This window comes from Pan paniscus, chromosome 10 (assembly GCF_029289425.2).
Source record: "Pan paniscus chromosome 10, NHGRI_mPanPan1-v2.0_pri, whole genome shotgun sequence".
Taxonomy (NCBI): domain Eukaryota; kingdom Metazoa; phylum Chordata; class Mammalia; order Primates; family Hominidae; genus Pan; species Pan paniscus.
The window spans coordinates 20102750-20126428 of record NC_073259.2 but is presented as its reverse complement, the minus strand read 5'-3'; the positions used below and the strand labels follow the sequence as shown (position 1 = coordinate 20126428).

The window sequence follows — 23679 nt, the reverse complement described above, 5'->3', positions numbered from 1 at the left end:
TAAGGAAAATGAAAGCCAGGAGTTAATGTTTTCACATTCCTGTGTAAGAAACAATACCAGAGAACATGTATCTTGCCTATACCTACAATTAGTTAGAAAAAATGATCTCACATTTCTTCAGAGGAACTAGAGGTAGAGGAGAAACAGGAATAATGGGTATTGTATTAATAATAGTTTGTTTTCATACTGCTATAAAGAACTGCTCGAGACTGGGTAACTTATAAAGGAAAGAGGTTTAATTGACTCACAGTTTCGCATAGCTGGGGAGGCCCCAGGAAACTTACAATCATGGCAGAAGGCGAAGGACAAGCAAGGCACTTTCTTCAAAAGGTGGCAGGAAGGAAAAGTGCTAAGCAAAAAGGGAAGAGCCCCTTATAAAACCATCAGATCTCATGAAAACTTACTCACTATCATGAGAACAGCATGGGGGAAACCACCCCCATGGTTCAATTACCTCCACCTGGTCTCTCCCTTGACACATGGGGATTATTGGGATTATGGGGATAACAATTCAAGATGATATTTGGGTGGGGACACAAAGCCTAACCATATCAGGTATCATTACTAAAATAAAATGGAAAGATTCATTCAACTCCAACAAAGGTGGTAGAGGAAATCTTCTGGCTGGGTTGCTGCCTGTACTTCCAGGATGCTGCTTAATTCTGCATTCTTTCTCCATCTAAGTAAGCAAAAGACTAAGATGGGATACCACCAGGGATGCACGTCTAGGGACCCACAGGAATCAACCCACAGTATCTAATGTGAGGTTTAAACAGAAGCAGAAAATTATTCCTATCAACTCTGAATTTTTGTACTGTAGATTCAAGGGTTTCAACTTATCTATAATGGGACTAGTTTATAGAGCAGAGTAGAACCCTCTTCCTGCAAGCAGCCAGAAACCATCACAAATGACTCACCAAATGTCAGATATCATGACAACTCACTTTAAATCAAAGTAACCAAGCCACATATTCACAAAATTGCTTAGAGTGTGTTTAGAACATACACTGTGATTATGGGGATAACAATTTACATGTACACATGAAGATCCCTAAAAGTTCCCCCATCCTTTCACTAATTTAGATCTTACAATCTAAACTAGTGGTATCATGGTGTGTGCTGTCTATTGTGTTAATAGCAGAAATGAATTTTAGATTAACAAATCCCAGGACAGATCTGCAAATAAGAAGTGAAAGGCATGAAAGGCCATGAGGGAAGTAAGCTGTTTTAGTTTCTCTTTTTCCTATTCCAGGTACCTTAATGCTCTGGAGGCTAGCGTTTCCTATTTCTCCCACGAACTCGGCTTTAAGGTGGTGTTAAGACAAGATAAGGAGTTTCAGGATATCTTAATGGACCACAACAGGAAAAGCAATGGTAAGAAGACATGAAGATAATTGTTTTTTGCTAACTTCTTCTTTATGACTACCACCTCCTTATAAGTCATTTCAACAAATCCTCCACTGCAGAGCTATCATCCTTACTCATACATATTTTGTATATTTTGGGAGATCTATAATTGCATGCAACTTCATTATATTGTTCCTTTCATTGACTAAAAACCTTATCCTCTGAGAGAAAATACCTAAGTATTATTGAGTAATTATATTAACATAATAACGATAATGCTAAAATCCGGCTTTTATAAACTCAAATGATATTATGACCCACCCTCAGCAGACTCTTTTTTTAAATTCACCTCAATCCAACATATTATTGGATTTGTGACCAATCTTCACACATTCTGAGCCCCAGTCCTCCTGGTGACCAAGAGGATGAATTTATTGATTACATAGCTTCATGCAAAATTACAACGTAAGCAAAGATTATCTCACTTTCCTATTCCTTCTGTATCTCACCTGCCCAGTGATCTACCAGCTAGAGACCAAGTAGGAAAGCCTAATTGGATATAAAATTATCCTCAGATAAATGACCACATATTGGGTACAGCGTACACTGCCTGGGAGATGGGTGCACCAAAATTTTAGAAATCACCACTAAAGAACTTATTCATGTAACCAAACACCACCTGTTCCCGCAAAAATCTATTCAAATAAAAAAAAGTCATCCTCACTAAGATATTAGGGGATTTGTTGCACTTTCCACAGAATTCTCTTGACAAACAAGAATGTGTCAGGGGCAAAGGAATCCATTGTGAGAATTTTCTACAAGGAAAGATACTTGCTTGGTGGATTTCCTGATATTCAAATCATCATTTATTGCCATTATCAAGCATTTGTTATATTAATGGCCTACCAGTTGCAAAAACATTAACCAAGATATGGTGGGAAAGAAATATATAAGTATTTATGTCCCTAAAGAGTTTACAATTCAACAGGGCAGCATAATGGCACAGCATCTAAAAAGATCTAATGAAGTCCCCCCCAACTCCTCTCACTCATAAAACTGCATTCAGGATAGCTAGCAGAAATTAGTGGTAGACTTCAGACTGGACTCTGGCATTGGAGTTACTAAGATGAAGTTTTGAGTTAAGAGGCTACAGATAAAGCCCAAGTTGCTTAGGGAGACTTTATAAATTCTTCTCAGTTCTCACTTTTATAATATCTTTTTCAACCACTTTTACAAATGGTGAGGTATACTTCACTTATCTATGACAATATATTCTGTAATTACTCCAGCCTGGCATAACGGAATAAGCACTGAACTTGACTGTCAGAGCTGTCTTTGTCATCTACTAGTTCTTTGACCCTTTGACGTCTTGGCTTCAGCCTCCTTAAATCTATAAAATTAAAAGAATGATGGACGAGATGATTTTTTTAAAAAAGATCCCATTCAGCTCTATTCTGACTCTATAATTGTAAATGAAAAAAAAAAGGAAGGAGGAATTTAAGGAATTGGAGTTTATCTTTAAAAAATTTAACATTAACATACTGGATTCAAATTCAGGCAACTGGTTCCCTGCCTGTTTGTCTGTAGACTGTCATATATTTCTCTCCTTGTCTTACCTTCTCCTCCAGTGATTATTATGTGTGGTGGTCCAGAGTTCCTCTACAAGCTGAAGGGTGACCGAGCAGTGGCTGAAGACATTGTCATTATTCTAGTGGATCTTTTCAAGTAGGTATAACATTTGGAAAAACCCTCCTCCTTTCAAAAAGGAAGTATTCCAAGGATTTCCAGAGGCACATTCTCTTTTCTCTTGCTTTGTACAACCCCTTATGGGGTTAAGTATGATGATAATATTTGAACTCTGTCACACTGTCATTCTTATTTAGCTAATTGTGGCTTTAGCAGAGATGCATTCCTTTGACACCTTCACCATTTGTAAATATAAAAGGTTTATTATAGCCCCATTGAACCCACATGTCCATTTATGACTGAGGCCTGCTCAGTCAACATAGAATCCTGGCTGGCTATGGTCACTCACACCTGTAATCCCAGCATTTTGGGAGACCCAGGCAAGAGGATTGCTTGAGTCCAGGAGTTTCAGACTAGCCTGGGCAACACAGTGAGACCCCATCTCTATTAAAAGAAAAAAAAAGAAAGAAAGGAAAAACATACGATCCTGACCTCTAGCCTGATTTTAAAGTCTTTGTCCAGAAAATGATAAATCAACTAAAGACTCAATAATATTGTTCCTGGTAATGTCAGCCCCATTTTTTTCCTTCAGTTGCTAATGGCCTTTGGTCCTAGATTACTTTTCCTTCAACCACCTCTGATAAGCTTGAAGTTTCAGTTGTATGAGTCTGATATACACAATTATTCCTCACCCTCTGTGGCGTAGTCACTAGGTGGTGATCTTTTCCTCCACATTTCTCTGAGCCAAAGAGAAAAAATGCTGGGGCGTAGAGAGCACCTTTGATCACATCCCATCTTTTTTTTAATCGCTAATTATCTGAAATGGTTGGAGACCCCACTGACAAGCTGTGCCAAGGTAATATTTGAGTCAAGTTAGGCTTGAAGAAGGTGTCACTGCCATGCCCATGCCCCTTGCCCCCAGAAGCCAGATCACGTGACTTCACTTATCTGACTGGGCCATTAATCATTACCTGTCTGTATTCAGACAAGAGGCTGCTACTGTCTAGATCTTTCCCATATTTGCCTGATCATTTCACCCACACTAACGATACTTCTCACAGCATGAATGGAAATGAAGTATAGGAACTGCAGGCCTGTTTGATGGCTACACGTTCATGAAGGTAATTTAATTAACCAACTAGACTCTTAACTACAGAAGTACAGGAAAGAGGGCAGAGTTACCGATATTTCACTCCAAGAACCTCATTGATTTCAATAGCTGCTTTGCCCCTGGAAGGAGTCCTTACTGTAGCCAGGTTGGTATAATTTTACTTTCAGAAATCCTCAATAAACCACCAAAGTGCTGGCATTCCTTTGTCACTATTCCCAAAGGACACCTGGCTATGTTTTGGAAAGCTCATGAGACTAAATTAGACATAATGTGTTCACATTCTAATTCTGACACTTCTGGTTGTTTTGACTCTTGGATTTTTTTAGCATGTTAAGATTAAATCTTCTCATTTGTAAAATGAGAATTAAAATGTCCTCTTCATAAGGGTACTTCTAGGATTAATGTGATAATAGGAGTAAAATATCCAATACAGTTCTCAGCACATAGTAGATGTGTTCAAATATTAAATATGCTGGGCACAGCGGTGCATGCCTGTTGTCCCAGCTGCTCGGGAAGCTGAGGTGGGAGGATAGCTTGAATCTAGGAGTTCAAGACCAGCCTAGGTAATGTAGCAAGACCTTGTCTCCTAAAAAAAGTTTTTAAATAAAAACATTAAATAATGGTCAGCCTAATTGCAGCAGTTCAAACATACCAGATTATTTTCAAACCTCCAAATAATAGGAAGCTTAGAAACCACAGCATTTGAGGCCGGGTGTGGTGGCTCACACCTGTAATCCCAGCACTTTGGGAGGCCAAGACAGGCAGATCACCTGAGGTTAGGAGTTCAAGACCTGCCTGGCCAACATGCTGAAAACCTGTCTCTACTAAAAATACAAAAAAAAAAAAAAATAGCTGGGCGTGGTGGTGGGCGCCTGTAATCCCAGCTACTCAGGAGGCTGAGGCAGGAGAATTGCTTGAACCTGGGAGGCGGAGGTTACAGTGAGCCGAGATCATGCCATTGCACTCCAGCCTGGGCAATGAGAGTGAAACTCCGTCTAAAAATAAAATAAAACAAAATAAAAATAAAAGTAAAAATAAAAATAAACCATAGCATTTGCAGAGCAATCTTAGACAGTACTGAGAGTCTACAATGTGCCAGGCATTGTCTAGGAGTTGAGGATACAAGAATCAATAAGCTAATGTTCCACATATCAAGAAGCTTACCATGTTAGAGAAGATGTTTAGTCTTTTATGCTTATGTTTCACCATCTAAAACATAAGTTTAGTGATAAAATTTCTCTCTACCATGTCTCAGTATCTCTAAATTGTTAAAAGCATTTAAAGAAAAGAAAGTTTCTACCTATAAACCAAGCCTTAAAAGCAAGCATGAGCTCACATGTCCATAGCCCCCCCAAATCTCAAAGAAATCAAGAAATATCTGTATTCTGATTTTCTTTTCCTTTTGTGTATGTTAACCACAATTGCTTAAATTCTCTTATTTAATCTAACAAGCACAGAAGAAAACAATTCTATCTGGGGAAAGTAGAAAGTTTTGCAGATTAATGAAAAAAATGTTTTAAACTATTTTCAAGGACGATGGTATAGTTTGTGTGAACTGTAGAAGATGCATCTCTATTTTTCCTAATTTTCATGAGGAACCTGTGCTTTTTATTACAGTGACCAGTACTTTGAGGACAATGTCACAGCCCCTGACTATATGAAAAATGTCCTTGTTCTGACGCTGTCTCCTGGGAATTCCCTTCTAAATAGCTCTTTCTCCAGGAATCTATCACCAGTAAGCTATTATTTTATGTTATAGTATAAATTATATATTATTATTTTGTCAAGGGTAAGATAATTTTTCTCCATTTAGGACCCAAATTCTAAAATGAGCAATTATTTTTACGCGCTCTAATTCATTCAACAAATGTTAACTGAAACCAACTACATGTACAGCATTTTGAAACAGCAGGATCCCTATCAAAGCTCTTACCTATAGGTCACTCTGCTAGACTATAGAACAGTCCAACAGTGGACACATCCGCAACATTGGCATGAAAGTAACAATATGGAAAGACAGGAAGAAGTCCTGCAATTGAGGGTCAATCTTACACTTAAAAGAGGTAGAAATTAAATAATGTAAAATAAAGCAAGGGTTACTGGAAAGTTCCCTACATCCTAAAGCAAAATTTTCCTGTCACTGATATTAAAATCCTACCTTTAGAAATGTATATTCCTAGGTTAAGACATTGTCTTCCATTATAATTAAGTTGACCATTGTCCAAATTTGCCCAGGAGAGTTTTGGTGTATTCCTGTTATTCCACTATGCCATCTGGTTTAGCATTTGTGCAGAAAAAAGAGCCTCCATTTGAACACTAAATCATGGCCACCTTATTATAATGCAGGGCTCCTGATTCTAATAGTATATTGGGCTTTGTCAGTCCCTGTACTTTCATATGATTAAATCTATTAGATGCATTCTGCCCACAGAGACAAACCATTGAGAGCAGGCTGGGATGGGAGGAGGAGGAAGAGGCAATGCTGATGACCTTAAACAACTTTGGGATGGCAAGTCAAGGGCCAGGCCCAAAAAGCTGCAAAGAAAGATGGATACCTCTGGGGTGTCACAGTTTTTCCCAGCTAGAAGTTCTAAGTCCTCTCATTTACAACCGTGCCAAAATTAGGGACTGCATCCTCTTTTGGAGCTGGGTGTTAACTGGATTCTTTTTACCTCATGAAATGTTTTCAGCAAAAGAAACTGAAACCAATGAAAGTTTTATTTTTCCAGCAAATATAATTCTAAGTGTAATATCTGGATATTACTTGACCGTCTTCATGGTTCTAGCAAAAATACGATTCTTTGCAAATGGGCAGTCCAACATGCCGGAGGTAATAGAACCCACTTGGTCTCAGTTCAGCAAGGGCTTTTAATTCATCACTCAGCCCTGAGAAGGTCACCATTCTCCAACTGCTGAGGCACAGCAGTTCTGACCCTCTCCATTATTTTTCCCAGGACAGGCATTTGGGGCATGAAGTAATACCCAATCAGAACTCTATTCAAAGCAATTTCAGTGGCATCATCCAATCAAAACTGCTCATGTTCCATTCAGAATACTTAAATGCAGGGATTGTTTTTGGTTTTTGATTTTTGGGTTTCTCTTTTGCATTTTAATAAAAACAATCAACTAGAAGCTAACATTATTTCTATATAAAATCTTATAAGAATTATGAAAATGCTTCATGTTGCCTTTCCTGGTTGCATTTGTGTGTTTTTCATCATGGGAATGAAGTATAACTGCTTATAGTTGCTTCCCTCATTTTATTGATTCCAAGAGAAGACAGAATTGTGACATGGGATCATAAAGAACACTGACCCAAGGAAGAGTTTTTTTTCTTTCTTTCTTTCTTTCTTTTTTCTTTTTTCTTTTTTTTTTTTTTTGAGATGGAGTCTCACTCTGTCACTCAGGCTGGAGTGCAGTGGAATCTTGGCTCACTTCAACCTCCACCTCCTGGGTTCAAGTGATTCTCCTGCCTCAGCCTCCTGAGTAGCTGGAATTACAGGCATGTGCCACCACAGCAGGCTAATTTTTTGTATTTTTATAGAGATGGGGTTTCTGCATGTTGGCCAGGCTGGTCTCAAACTCCTGAACTCAGGTGCTCCGCCCGCCTCAGCCTCCCAAAATGCTGGGTTTGCAGACATGATCCACCTCACCCGGCCTCCAAGGAAGAGTTTTCTAAAAGTCTCCTTTAATAACATCCCTTCAATTCCCCTGATATCCCTTTAACTTTCCAGTTACCCTGCTGATCCCAACAACCTTTTGTTCTAGGCTCAAGACAAGATTCTTTTTTGAAGGACCCGTTTTAATATTTTCCTTTTTTATTTAGACAAAACGAGACTTTGCTCTTGCCTATTTGAATGGAATCCTGCTCTTTGGACATATGCTGAAGATATTTCTTGAAAATGAAGAAAATATTACCACCCCCAAATTTGCTCATGCTTTCAGGAATCTCACTTTTGAAGGTACTGGTCTACTAAGAGCAAATAACCCCAAGATGAAGAAATATGGGCTTTCTGAGTGGATTTGGGGCAACAAAGAAGGTTTAGCAATAGATGATTCCACAGCTAAATCCCTTCGAACTCAACTGGATGCAAACATCATTACATAAACTTTGAGGGTGCTGTTATTGATAACTGAACTCCGGTTTATGCTTCAGTCTTTTAGAATCTTTGGATGTCACAGAAAAGGGCAGGCAGCGCAGGTTCTGTACTTATGAAAAAACTCATCATAAGGCATTTTGAGCAGTAATGTCCTGACTGTGCTTGGAGACTAACAAGAGGATACATATTTGCAGTTTGATTTGGGTCCTTCCATATCTCCTTTTCTATCCTTCAAGGATCTGGGACCCTGTGTTAAAACCTTTAGCTATCAAAACTCCACAAAATAATACCCTCCAAAACAACACGAACCTCCTGAACTGCATGGATCAATGTTGCCCTTTCCTACAAGCCCCTAGTGAAACTCCCGTCTTTCATTTCCCAGATCTCATCCTGAGACTATGAAGAAATTTTCCTCTAAATGTAATGTATACTAAGTCAAAGATAAATGATAGTGGCCTTTTCTAACTTGCCTCAGAGTCTTACTCTATGAAACCTTTGTTTTACTGCAGTGTAAGTGACTTTCTCTGTAGGCTTCGGAGGGCAGCAGATGCCCAGCATTAGGACTGAGGGCTGCACCAGGGGCTATGGTGTATGACAATGGCAGGAAGAGATCACTTCTGCTTCACTGAAGATGCAGGGAGGGAGACACAGTAATTTGTTGGTCATCCCATGTGTCCCAAGTTCTACCAGGCACTTTATATGCATTCTTAATTTCCTCACTTCCATGACCACGGTTGAGCATTTTAATGGATTAGCACAGGCTTAACATTTGGCTTAACATTTAACTAGGAAACAAACAAATGTTTGTTCCCGCCACCTACCAGCCGTACGACCCTTAATATCTCTGACTAAATAAATTATTTCTCACCAATATAACGGAGATAATAATAGTTTCTATATCATGATATTCCAGGAAGAATAATATGATAATGCATATAAATCACTTAGCACAGAGCCTGGTATATTGTAAACAGGAAATAAATGTTCACTGTTATGTCGAAACATGTGAAGTTACTAATTTGATCACTTTTTTACCTAGTTTTATCTTATATTGCTATTTAATAGATGACAAAACTGAAACTCAGAAAACTTAAGTAATTTTATTCAATGTCTTCAGCAAACGAGTGACAGTGAAAAAATTTTGATCTTCCTACAATCTATGTTAAGATTGTGCAGTGACCCTATACACTATGCTAGGAGTTCAGGAAATATTCTTAGCAAAAATGTATCACTAATAATCGAGGGACTTATTGACTCATTACATTTAGTGCCACCCTAAATGCAATGAAAAGGTTTTTTGTTTTTTCTAAATAAATACATCTCCCATAAAAATGCCCTCCAGAGATCTCTGGGCCAAGAAGCCAATCCAGGTGCCATCTGATTAGACTATTAATGTCAACAATGTTTTCAGTAAATTTGAAACAGAGCTATTTGAACCCATTTTACATTCTCTGTCATGATTCAACTTATCTGTCAGGCAAAAATCAAGAATGGCCTCTAACATACTCTGATCTTGCCCTAGGGTATGATGGTCCAGTGACCTTGGATGACTGGGGGGACGTTGACAGTACCATGGTGCTTCTGTATACCTCTGTGGACACCAAGAAAGTATGTCTCACTGCTTATCAGAAAATTCAGGGTGCTGTGACTGGGTGAGGAGGGGTAACTTGGAAGAGGAGCACTAGCAAAAGAATTAGAGAAATTATGTTTAGGATCTGAAGACAGTTCATTTCAACTTCACAGTTATGCCCCACTTAGGGTAGTATTCCTTAAGCATTTTGACCCATAAAACTTCTTACTCAGAATATCCACTGTATTTACTATTAATATATCTATACCTCTATATCTATATCCATATAGATAGGTATAGATATTTTAAATATCCACCCAGAATAAATTACATAATATAACAAAAAGACTATTGATGGGATACCAATGAGAGGATCACAAGTCTTTCCTAAGAATTGTTTACTCATTTTCACAACTAAAGATTTCAATGAAATATTCCCTGTTATCTCCATTTGAACTCTCAGGAAAATCATTAAATGTGTAAACCTGAGCCCCACATAAACAGCCCTGTAATGCTATGCTTTTATTCGTATTATATTCACTTTTTTTTCCTCACCAAATAGTAGGTTCTTTAAAGAAAATAAGTGGTCTACTCACCTCTCCATCTTTTCAGTGCATAGCTTCTTATCTGGCACACCACTGACGGCTGGTCAGCATTTAATCACAAACAAACAAACAAATAAAAACAAAAAAACACCTGTCTTCATGTCATCCAATGTTGTATCCATCCAAACTATAAAAGCCACTGTTCCAGCCAACCAAGTGGTCAGTAAAAAGGTTTATATAGGAGGTCAGGTCCTGACATAACATAAAATTTATTCATTTTTTTTTCATTTTCCAATGTGAGTGTTATGACAGTCTAAGTCATATACTAAATGTGTACATCAACCCAGCTTTGTAAAAGATATCTGCAATGGAAAATGTGAAAAGCTAGAGAAAAGATGTCCAGGTTGAGAAAGCTAAACTAGAAATTTGCTAGCAGCATTCCATAAATGTAATTCGTAGTTTCTAGGTACTATATTGAACCTTCAATATAATGTTATGTTTCGCATACATTCCGTAAGAATACCTTAACATAAGATCCCATCAATACTTCAGTTACTAATAGCGATTACAAAGGTACTTGCATTCCTCTCTGAGTTATTTGCGTCTGGGATGATGCCCATGATCTTCACAGAGAGAGGCAGAAATGTGTGAGATCTAATGTCAGTCTCATAACTATACTTCAAAATGGAAAATGTTGCTCTGTGCATTTATTCTCTCTATAAGCAAATTCGGGTGAATTTTTCAATAATGTACTACCATCGGTTGTGCTATATAACATGTATATTTGGGAAAATCAGAGATCTTCTCAAAATGTAAGGTTAAAGGGATGATAATCTATATCCAGGACAGGTCTCAATAGAGATTCAATATGCCACATCCTAATATAAAGGAAAAAGAAAGAAAGAGTAAAGTTATGAAAATACAACATTGGGCTGGGTGCAGTGGCTCACCCCTGTATTCCCAGCACTTTTGGAGGCCGAGGCAGGCGGATCACTTGAGGTCAAGAGTTTGAGACCAGCCTGGCCAACATGGTAAAACCCTGTCTCTACTAAAAATACAAAAATTAGCCGGGCATGGTGGTGCATGCCTGTAATTCCAGCTACTTGGGAGGCTGAGACAGGAGAGTCATTTGAACCTGGGAGGCAGAGGTTGCAGAAAGAAAATAAAACTTTGCTGTCCAGAACATTTTGAGGGTATACTGGTAAATTTAAAAGGATGGTCACTGATATAGTTTGGCTGTGTCCCCACCGAAATCTCAACTTGAATTGTATCTCCCAGAATTCCCACGTGTTGTGGGAGGGACCAGGGGAGGTAATTGAATCATGGGGGCTGGTCTTTCCCATGCTATTCTCGTGATAGTGAATAAGTATCACGAGATCCTACGGGTTTATCAGGGGTTTCCACTTTTGCTTCTTTCTCATTCTCTCTTGCTGCTACCATGTAAGAAGTGCCTTTCACCCTCCACCATTATTATGAGACCTCCCCAGTCATGTGGAACTGTAAGTCAAATTAAACCTCCTTTTCTTCTCCAAAAAAAAGAGAAAAAAAATTTTTTTTCAGAGGTTTCATGGACTCCCCAGCGAGGCTGGGGAGGCCTCACAATCATGGTGGAAGGTGAAAGGCACATCTTACATGGTAGCAGGCAAGAGAGAATGAGAGCCAAGTGAAAGGGGAAACCTCTTATAAAACCATCAGATCTCTTGAGACTTATTCACTACCACGAGAATAGCAGGGGAAAGACCGGTCCCATGATTCAATTACCTCTCCTGGGTCCCTCCCACAACACGTGGGAATTCTGGGAGATACAATTCAAGTTGAGATTTTGGTGGGGACACAGCGAAACCATATCAGTCATCTTTCAGATCTCCCTTACAAAATTGACTCAATATATGCAGCAGTAATTTAAGGATATATTAATATTTCCATTGGCAAATTACTTGAAAATGAAATCTTTTATTTTAGAAACTAATTAATGTCATGTACAAGAAAAGCATATTAGAGCCAAGGAATAGAAGAGATTAGAAAATTAAGTAATGGATAGAAGTTAAGAAATGTAGTTATTTCAGGGCCCCTTGATATGTATCAAAATGACATAATGGATTTTAGCTCTGCTGCATTTTCTTGAGAGCTTTTTTCAAAAGCAACTTAATATTGTGGAAAACACTAGTCTTTCATTTATCATGTGACTTGGAGCTAGCCATTTAATATTTCTTAGCCTCTAGTTTAACATTTGAAAAATGAAAGACTTGAACTGATTCACTAAAGGCCCACAGAATCTGTGCTGGACAGACAGGAGTTAATGGTGTAGTGTATGAGCATAAAGAAATAGGAAACTAATCGGTCCATCTGAAGTTATATCTGTGTTCATGCTGGGAATCAATAAATGATCCTAACTGGCTGGTTAACAGTTGCCTTTTTTCACTGAGAATTGTTATGGAAATCAAGTGTCATTGAGTAGAATCATTAATCTCACCATAATTTGTTCTATAATGTTTTACTGTTCATCCTTTTTCTTTTTTGTGCCCTGACACAGTACAAGGTTCTTTTGACCTATGATACCCACGTAAATAAGACCTATCCTGTGGATATGAGCCCCACATTCACTTGGAAGAACTCTAAACTTCCTAATGATATTACAGGCCGGGGTAAGATATCCCTAATGAATTTTCTCTCCCTGACACTGTTTTCCTGGTAAGAAAAGTAAAGTCTATTGTTTATGTAATTAGCCTGTGCTTTTTGCTGTGTTTTGTCTGCTGTCCCAGTTTGATTTCCTGGGTTTGTAAATGTGGTCCTTACTTCCCTGCACAATGAATGATATTATAGTTCTGATTCAACAGTGATTTCTGGCCAGGCATGGTGGCTTATGCCTGTAATCCCAGCACTTTGGGAGGCCAAGGCAGGAAGACTGCTTAAGCCTAGAAGTTTCAGACCAGCCTGGGCAACATGGTGAAACTCTGTCTCTACCAAAAATACTAAAAAAAAAAAAAAATTACCCAGGCATAATGGTGCACACCCATGGTCCCAGCTACTTGGGAGGCTGAGGTAGGAGGACCAGTTGAGCCCAGGAAGTTGAGGCTGCAATGAGCTATCTTTGTTCTACTGCACTCCAGCTAGGCAACAGAGTGAGATCCTGTCTCAAAAAAAGAAAAAAAAAAAGAAAAAAAAGGAAAGAAAGAAAACATTCTTATTCTAATTTAGCTATACCTATCTTTAAAATATGTCCTACCATTTGACATAAATTATTCCACAGAAAACCGGGTTTGACAACTGGCAAAAATGAGCACAGAGACATATATTCTTACTCCATTTACATTTTACTGCAATAAGCTAAAAGGTTGTGTATTTCAGCAAGAAATACTTGACATATCAGGCTGAGGGGTGACCAGTGATCCTGGCCTTTACAGTCTCCCCTGTTCCCATACTGGACACATATTTGGGTTGCAATGATAGTTACCTACCTACTTAAGATTAGGTCCTATCATGTCATGAATAGCCCTAACATGACCTGGCCAGCTTTCACCCGTGCAAGCTGCACACTCACCATCAGCAGCAGGCAGGGCCACTCAGGATCTCCTGGGCAACGAGGCCTCAGGACAATCTGTCCATGACTGGCTTGGCCAGGGCTTGCCATAATGAGCGGTAATTCCATGTGACTAGGAAAAATCTTTAAGAAAAAGTCTTAAATCTGGACAGATATTTAGCCCAAAGATTTAAAAAAAAAAAAAAAAGTAGAAATACCATCAATAAAATTATTTAGAGCCAAGCGTGGTGGCTCATGCCTGTAATCCCAGCACTTTGGGAGACTGAGGTGGGAGGATTGCTTGAGGCCAGAAGTTCAAGATAGCCTGGGCAACACAGTGAGATCCCATCTCTACAAAAATTTATAAATTAAGGCTGGGAGTGGTGGCTCACGCCTGTAATCCCAGCACTTTGGGAGGCTGAAGTGGGTGGATAATGAGGTCAGGAGTTCGAGACCAGCCTGACCAACATGGTGAAACTCCGTCTCTACTAAAAATACAAAAGTTAGCTGGGCATGATGGTGCGTGCCTATAATCCTAGCTACTCAGGAGGGTGAGGCAGGAGAATCGCTTGAACCCAGGAGGCAGAAGTTGTTGTGAGCCAAGATCACGCCACTGCACTCCAGCCCGGGGAACAGAGCAAGACTCTGTCTCAAAAATATATATATATAAATTAGTGGACATAGAGGTACGTACCTGTGGTCCCAGCTACTCAGGAGGCTGAGGTGGGAGGATCACTTGAGCCCAGTAAGTTGGGGCTGCAGTGAGCCATGATTGTGCCACTGCACTCCAGCCTGGATGACAGAGCAAGACCCTGCCTCAAAAAAAAAAAAAAAAAAAAAAAAGAAAATTATGATATATTCACAAATGGAGCATCAGACAACCAATTAAAAATAATTATTTACAAAGAATGTTAAATGACATGGGAAAACTTATGATGTAAAGTAATAGAAAAGTACAGCTTCTTATTTAATGAGATTCTAACTTTGTAAAACAATGCATAGAAATAAGACTGGAAAGAAATATGTTAAACTGTTAAGAGTGGTGTCCTCTGACTGATGGGATCCTGGAAGATTTTGTTTGCTTTATTCTATTTTTCTGAATTTTCCAAAATTTCCACAATGACTCTGTATTAGTTTATTTTCAAAAAGTATTAAAAATTATAAGCTACAAATATTTTTATACCAGCCCCACTCTACAGCCAGAAACTCTGAAAATTTGATCTGATATAAAGGGAACATTTCTGGTTTGAAGGGCTTGCTTGTGTCAGAGCTATAACTGCATTTCTAGTTTTCTTTCACTCCATGAGTCAAATTAAGTCCAAAATGATTCCTGTACTTTTATCCAACAGGTATTAGCAGCTGATTAACGCAATGAGGGAGGGTGGAATGAAGATGGCATTCTTCTAGACAATAAGCAATCCTGAGCTGACTTCAGATTTATTGCTATGATTGCTTTTTAAAGTCGAGTTTTATTTAATAAGCTTTTAAAACTATTTCTGGAACCATCTTCAAGCTTTCTAGTTTTAAACCAAACTTGACTTCTGAAATATATCTCTTTTCTCATGGGCTTCTGCAACTCTCAACTTCTTCCTTTTGTAACTTTTTGAGTTCAAATTATTTTTTCTTTCTTCTTAATTATAACTGTCAGTGACAAAGTTAGGTTTGTGTTTTTAATGTATTTCCTTCAAGTTTTTTGGTATTTTGGTTATTCAATAGGTCTGTGATTTCTAAAGTGCTGAACTTCTCAAAAAGTACTTTTTGAGAGAGTTCTCTTTACTTAAAACAGATCACATTAAATATTCATACTATATCCTACAGGGACGTTATATTATCCTGAGCAACTTTACTTCAGCCTCAGTTAACTAACAACCTCAGTTAGCCAGAGCTTTTCAATACTTAACTGTTACTTACTACATTTAGCTCTAAACTTTACCAATGAAGCAATAATATAGGAGTTAAAAAGAAATTATTTAGGCAGGTAGTGAGGGTACAGGAGTCCTCAGTAAGGCTTTTTCTTTTCTTTTCTTACTCTTTTTTTTTTTTTTTTTTTTTTTTTTTTTTTTGGAGACATTGTCTGGCTGTATCACCCAGGCCGCAGCACAGTGGTGCAATCTTGGCTCACTGCAACCTCTGCCTCCTGGATTCAAGCGATTCTCCTGCCTCAGCCTCCCGAGTAGCTGGAATTACAGGTGTTTGCCGCCACGCCCGGCTAATTTTTGTATTTTTAGTAGAGACGGGGTTTCGCCATGTTGGGCTGGCTGGTCTGGAACTCCTGACCTCACGTGATCCGCCTGCCTCGGCCTCCCAAAGTTGAGATTACAGGCATGAGCCACGGCGCCCAGCCAGGCTTTTTCTTTTAATTGAAAACAGTCTCCAAACCATTTCTTTTCTAGCAAAAAGCAGCCTGAAAAGCTGAGCTGCAAGCATAAATAAGCAAGCTGGAAGCTTGCGTAGATGAATGCCCGCAGCTGTACTAAAAGCCAGGTCCACCCAATATAGCGATTTCCCCTCCCTTTTCTTTGTAGCCATGTGTGGGGGTGTCATTGTGCTGGCCGGGTAAAGCCACATGTGTGGGTGTCATGGCGCCAGCCAGGTAGAGGCCGCATTTGCATAATAAAAGATTAGGGTGAGAGGGCCAGTTTCTTCAGGGCTATGTAAATGGCACACTGGTCAAACCAATCCCCTGGGCCCTATATAAATCAGACACCGCCTCCTGAAGCCTCCCTATATAACCTACTGCTTCCCACCACAAGCATGGTTTTTTCCCTTCAGAGCCCTCCTACCTCTCTACCGGTGAGCTGCTCTCTTCTTTCCTGCCTATTAAACTTTCCGCTACTTGACCCGCTCCGTGTTTGCGTCTGTGTCCTTAATCTTCTCGTCACGTGATGACGAACCATGGGTATGTCCCCAGACAATGAAGCCGCTTCAGCAACTCAACCTTTGAAATAGTATAGAAATAAGATATGCATGACTGGAACTTGCATCTGTGTGTACACAGCTACTAAGTAACAAAACATTTCACCAGGAGATTACACCATCCCTGTTCTTTCATTTATTTAAGAAAGATACTTATTTAATGCCAGACAATGTTCTGAGCACCTGGGAAATAGCAATGGACAATGCAGATTTGGTGCCCGTCCTCATCCAAGTCCTCAGCATCTGCTTCCTGTATCACAAAAATGACGTCAAACTGACTTCCTGCATTAGTCCTGCCCACTTCCATCCAACCCATCCTGCTATCAGAAAGAAAGCACAAGTCCAATCATGTCACTGCACTGTTGCTAACATGTCAATTGGCAACTCTGCTTTACCTACAGAATACAGTCCAAGTTACTTAATACAGCACAAAGTGCCCGTAATCTCCCTACTTATCTTTTACTCACCTATCCCTTCCCCCATGCTCTCAGCTTCCTCCCTACTTCCTTAAAGCGTCATGCAAATTTATGCCGCTGTGTCCTTATTTATGCTACTCCCTCTGAATAGAATTTATCACTTCTCCATAGAGGTGGGAAACATCTACTCATCCTCAAGATTTAACCGGAATCTCAGCTTTCCTTAGCTTTTTTTTTTTTTTTTTTTCCTGAGACGGAGCCTCGCAGTGTTGCCCGGCCTGGAGTGCAGTGGCCCAATCTCGGCTCACTGCAACTTCCGCCTCCCAGGTTCAAGCGATTCTCCTGCCTCAGCCTTCCAAGTAGCTGGAACTGATTACAGGCACCTGCCACCGCGGCCGGCTAATTTTTATATTTTTAGTGGAGACGGGGTTTCACCATGTTGGCCAGGCTGGTCTCGAACTCCTGACCTCGTGATCCACCCGCCTTGGCTTCCCAAAGTGCCGGGATTACAGGTGTGAGCCACCGCGCCCCCCCAGGGCTTATTCTTATTCATATTTCCTTGCCCCAGCACAGTGCCTTGGAATGAATAAATGAATGAATGAATGAATGACAACATGAGATAACTGAATTTATTTCTACTCTGGACTCCAGCACTCATCTATACTCTGTTAATTTCAGTCAATTTATTTCTGTTTTCTAAGTGTGAGTTTCTTCCCCTGTTAAATTAAGAAGTTTATCAGGTTCCTTCCAACCGTAATATCATATGACCTTGAGGTTATAAACTCTCATTCATTGTGAGATGAGTTAAATAGAATGTGATAACTACAGCAGCCACCAGAAGGCAGCAGAAGCTTAACCCTGGAATTTAGAACGTCATACTGCGTTTATCTAAAAGGCAAAACTAAAAAGCATGTTTAATTAAAAATGACTACATTTAAATAGTATATTTAAATACTATATATAAATATTATAATTACATCTAATACAGTGAGGTGTTCATACTGTAGGAGGCAGAGAATTGAGGTGGGCTGAGGAGTCCCCATATTCCCTCCAGTTTATACTCTAGTCTAGGGGATGTGCAATTTTGATAGACCAGTGAGTGGGATTATCTACACTGTTGAAAATGTATTTCTTGTACTCACTTTCGTTTTCTGGGGTTTAGGGCGTGAGAATGGTGGGAGTGGCAATAGTGGTGATAGTGATGGAAGTGGTGATTGTAGTAACAAACAGAATTCACCAGTTAAATGTGCCCATAATGCAAGTTCAACTCCAAAGTATGAATTTATTTCTGCCCCGATGAGAGTAGAAATCCAAAGTTCACATTTTCACCATTGAAAATTTCCCATGAACACAAAACAAGGTAATAGAGGCAAAGTCACATGTCTGCAAAGCATAAACCCTTCAAATTCAGCCCTTATACAAAGGAGCTGTAGTGTTTACCCCAAGCTAAACCATCTACTTCAGAAGGACATAATATGATTAAACAAAAACAGTTTTAAAATACATATGACATGAGACCCCTAATGGCACAGGAGTCTTTCTATATGAATTTATTTATGTATTTTAATGTCCAAGCACCTTCTCCTTGCCTCTTCTCAGGCAATAAGATGACCAGGGCCAGGTTTTTCTTCTATTATTTTTTATTAGCCATTTTTATTGATACTTTACCAGGTCTTGCGCTGGGTGCCAAAGGTGTAAGGATGAACAGGAATGAATAAGTAGGACATGGACTGTGCCCCCAGGAGTTTAGATTATGGTGTCATGATAGAGAATACAGTGTGAAGGTTTAGGATTCTGCTTTCATAAAGAAGTCCTAAAACCTCATTTTCGGGGCACCTACATCAATTATATTTTAGCACAGAAAAATTCACACATGGCTGGGCACAATGGCTCACGCCTGTAATCCCAGCACTTTGGGAGACCAAGGTGGGCTGATCACCTGAGGTCAGGAGCTCGAGACCAGCCTGGCCAACGTGATGAAACCCCACCTCTACTAAAAATACAAAAAATTAGCTGGACGTGGTGGCGTGCGCCTGTAATCCCAGCTACTTGGGAGGCTGAGGCAAGAGAATCTTTGAACCTGGAGGGTGGAGGTTGCGGTGAGCCGAGATCGTGCCATTGCACGCCAGCCTGGGCAAAAAGAGCAAAACTCTGTCTCAGAAAAATAAAAAGAAAAATTCACACACATGATTTTAAAATCCAGTAGCAGATGTGTTCATAATGGAAAGTGAATGCACCTGATCCCACCTCTGTGCATCTCTGCTCTCTCAGTCACTTCTGCTTTTACTGTTTTGCATATCTAAATAATATGCTTCTATTTCTTGATTTATAAGCTTTAGCAGTTATCTATTAATTTTTTGTATTGATACATGAAGATTTAGCTCATCTTCGCTAGCCCTCTCTCACTTCTTCCCATATAGTTATATCTTTTTTGTCGGTACAATTATTGAACACCTTTTTCATTTTAATTAATATGCATGAGCTCCTAGTGTTGTCCTATCAATTGTATATAAAATATCTTGCCTCCCACTTTGTAAGATGAAGATGTTAGTGCCACAATTCTTTCTTCTACCTCCTTCCCATCTCCAAAATTCTCCTATATTTTTCTTTGCCAGGGTTGATAATATTTATTTGGTAACCAAAATAAAGACCTCTGTTCTTTACCTATAACTTGATTCTATAAGTTGAAAACAAGGAAACATTTTCATTATGTGAATATTATTTATATAAAGCTAAATTGTATACCGTGATAACATCTTTCTTTTTTTTTTTTTTTTTTTTTGAGACGGAGTCTCATTGTTTCACCCAGGCTGGAGAGCAGTGGTGCAATCTTGGCTCACTACAACCTCCACCTCCCGGGTTCAAGTGATTCTCCTGCTTCAGCCTCCCGAATAGCTGGGATTACAGGCACCCACCACCACGGCCAGATAATTTTTTGTATTTTTAGTAGAGATGGGGTTTTGCCATGTTGGCCAGGCTGGTCTCGATCTCCTGACCTCAGGTGATCGGCCCCTCAGCCCCCCCAAAGTGCTGGGATTACAGGTATGAGCCACCGCACCCGGCCAACATCTTTCTATATAGCCCCAATGTCTCCCTTTTGTACCACAAAGGAAAATTGATTTTCTCTCCTTTTTTAATACCTAATTCTCAAAGTCAGGGCACATTTTACTTTGTTTCATTTTTGGATTATGCCTTCCTTGAACATTTTTTCCTTAGAATTCCTGATTGGATTTCTCTTTTCTTTCCTTGCTGTATAAAGAAACATGTCTTCTTCACCATACTCCTATCACTTCCCAGCTTCTTACACATTCTGTCTATTGCTTGGAATCTATTCCATTTTTTCTTCTTGAACCTACTGACTTCCTAATAGGGATTCATTGCGGCATATATGAACCACGACTTTCCGGTGCAGTCTTCTTGTTGCTGTCCTTCTCTGTGTAGGAGTATTCCTTTGTATACTCAGACACTGCCTCAGTGCTTCCTTGGGTTGGATCCACATTTTCCTGGATTCCACTTACTCTTCTGAGAGTCTTTCAACTTACTCCATCTATACAACTCCACCCACCCACTAGTGTTCTAGTAAATAAAATCCCATTCTTCATTGACTTCCCTCACTAACCCAGGAGAGCTTGGAAAGAACCAGCATGCAACACTGTCACTTAATATTCTATACTGACTTACTTTTCTCCCGGCATGTGCTCTGTATTTAAAAACAAGTTGTCTTAGTTGGGTATGGTGGCTCATGCCTGTAATCCCAGCACTTTGGGAGACTGAGGCGGGCGGATCGCTTGAGGCCAGGATTTCATGGCCAGCAACATGGTGAAACCCCATTTCTATAAAAAATACAAAAATTATCGGGCACGCCTGTAATCCCAGCTTCTCGGGAGGCTGAAGCAGGAGAATCACTTGAACCAGAGAGGCAGAGGTTGCAGTGAACCAAGATTGCGCCACTGCACTCCAGCCTGGATGACAGAGTGAGACTCTGTCTCAAAAAGAAAAAAAAAATACATGTCTCATCCTCTATGAACCCTTCTTAGGTATATTGGTTTCAAGGACACCAGGTAGACTTCTACCACCAACTTTTTTGTACGTGCTCTAAACTATTTTATGTTTGTGTAACATTTGGTGATTCTTATTAGAAAGAACAGAGATGTATATGCTGTCAGAATAGCCAAAATTAAGCCACTTTCCCTGGGTACAATGCCAGATAAGGCTGTCAGAGAGTAAGGACACAGGACTTATATTACCAGAGAGAAATTAATACAAGATAAATTTTTTTAAAGGATTCTCTTTTCCCTTCCCCAAATTACATTGTACAGCTAGAATCTTGGAAATGCTTTTGCTCTCTTGTCTAAGGTCCTTCCTAACGCATTTTCCGCCACAGGCCCTCAGATCCTGATGATTGCAGTCTTCACCCTCACTGGAGCTGTGGTGCTGCTCCTGCTCGTCGCTCTCCTGATGCTCAGGTACAGCCGCCTCTATCATGCCTGTGTTCGGTATCCAGAGAGGCAGGAAGGGAAAGTGGGAGAGGTCTGTTGTCTGTTGATGATGATGAATATTCACAAAGAAGCCTGCAGACTGACCTAAGATAATGAAGACATTCTGCATCAAATACTAACTGAAGGGCAGAATATTATTGAGTGAATAGATTAGGGCTTTGGAGACAAAGATGCCTGAACTCAAATCCCAGTTCTCTGAGTTACTAGTTCTGTGGTCTTAAGCGTGTTACTTAGCAACTTAAACAGGTAACTTAGCTCCAATTTCTTCATCTGAGCTGTTGTAAGGATTAGAAATGGAACATGTATACAAACTACCATATAATAAGCATATATAGATAAAATAGTTATTTTTATTATGCTGGTATATTGTAGGAGACATCAAACTCATTAAATTACATATTTAGACTGGGAGAGGTTTTAGAAACAATTTATTCCAAATCTCCTATTTTAGCTTGAGGAAAGAGAACCCAGAAAGTCAAATGGCTTCTCTAGAGTCTTATCACCAGGTAGTCGGTGGGGCCAGAACTAGAACTCAAGCCTTCTCACCATCAGTTCCATGATTTTTCTGCTCAACTTGGGTCTGCCAAATGCCTAGCCAGAGACATTGTGTGTACTAAGAAATATTTATTGAATACATAAATGAGTGAGTAAATACCACACTACATCCTAATCTGCATATGTTAAATGCCAAACTTATAATACTGTATTATATTACCAGGTTCACTTGCATTTCCTAGCTAAACAAGACAACAGTTTTATCTGTGTATTACACACTTTGGTCTGTGTGTCATTATACTTTCTCATGTGAATGTCCAGCCTGCCATATACTGGTTGATGTTTTCTCCAGAAAAGGAAGTAGACTATTTTCTTCAATCTGACAACACCGCTTGGCTCCTGTAACTGTGTTGCTCAGAAATACAGGTGATGGTCTACAATGTGTGGTGACCATTTAGTGAAGAGTGAGAAGAAACCAAAATTTTCCCCCAAAAGCAAATCTAAATGGGAATCACTTTAAGATAGGGTAAATCACAAGATCAAAGATAATAACAGGTGTTTCTCATTGTCTCTAAACATGGCAGGCAGAGATGGAGCTTCCTAATGGCCAGTGCAATGCTATGCCCATGAGGGGGCCTGGCAGACAGGTGGTACACATGCAGTTTGCCATTACAACAGCCTATGCAAGAAAACTAACAAACCATTTAAGAAATCCCCTAATTCAGTATGAATGACAGTTGGCTCTGCTGGGTCCCAAGAGTCTCCTGGGGTACAGAGCTGAGAACCCAAGAGCCTTTAAGGTCTTGATATTCATCCTACTTGCCTCCAGGTCTTAGGGTCAGTAATATGCTATTTTACATGCATTTACTTGAAGAATACTCAGACTTAGATGGAAGCATACAAACAGAATAATCATTTCTGCTTAGGGGACATTAAGGAAGGCATGGCCTTGAGAAGGTGAGAATGAGTTTGTCAAATAACCAAAAAGCAAAGGCAAACAGGGACAAAACAGGTCAATAGAAAAGAATATCAGTTCCAGAATCAGATACAAGCAAGAACTTATAATATGACAAAGATGACAGTATGTGACAGCTAAGAAATAATGTTGGTGGCCGAACACGGTGGCTCACACCTGTAATCCCAGCACTTTGGAAGGCCGAGGTGGGTGAATCATGAGGTCAGGAGTTCAAGACCAGCCTGGCTAACATGGTGAAACTCCGTCTCTACTAAAAATACAAAAAATTAGCTGGGCATTGTGGCAGGTGCCTGTAATCCCAGCTACTCAGGAGGCTGAGGCAGGAAGATCTTGAACCCGGGAGGCGGAGGTTGCAGTGAGCAGAGATCGCACCACTGCACTCCAGCCTGGGCAACAGAGCAAGACTCTATCTCAAAAAAAAAAAAAGAAATGATGTTGGTAAGGTAGGCTTTCCACATGTAAAAAACAAAATTAAAACAGGTAACTTAGCTTCAATTT

At 39.6% G+C, this 23679-nt stretch overlaps 1 protein-coding gene and 1 long non-coding RNA gene across 2 annotated transcripts in view; one reads left to right on the top strand and one right to left on the bottom strand.

The window, feature by feature from the left end:
* The window catches only part of GUCY2C (guanylate cyclase 2C), an 83800-nt gene that overhangs the window by 14004 nt on the left and 46117 nt on the right, over positions 1–23679 (top strand). Inside the window, exons 5-11 of the mRNA XM_055095429.2 lie at positions 1253–1374; positions 2976–3072; positions 5762–5879; positions 7971–8106; positions 9767–9852; positions 12893–13004; positions 21596–21677. Coding sequence (XP_054951404.1) covers positions 1253–1374; positions 2976–3072; positions 5762–5879; positions 7971–8106; positions 9767–9852; positions 12893–13004; positions 21596–21677 — 753 coding nt within the window. The remainder of the gene's footprint in view (positions 1–1252; positions 1375–2975; positions 3073–5761; positions 5880–7970; positions 8107–9766; positions 9853–12892; positions 13005–21595; positions 21678–23679) is intronic.
* Positions 12736–18062, bottom strand: LOC134728432 (uncharacterized). The gene is made up of 3 exons (XR_010108813.1): positions 16979–18062; positions 16663–16817; positions 12736–14691 (listed from the first exon to the last, which is right to left on the bottom strand). It is a non-coding gene; the product is annotated as an uncharacterized LOC134728432 (long non-coding RNA).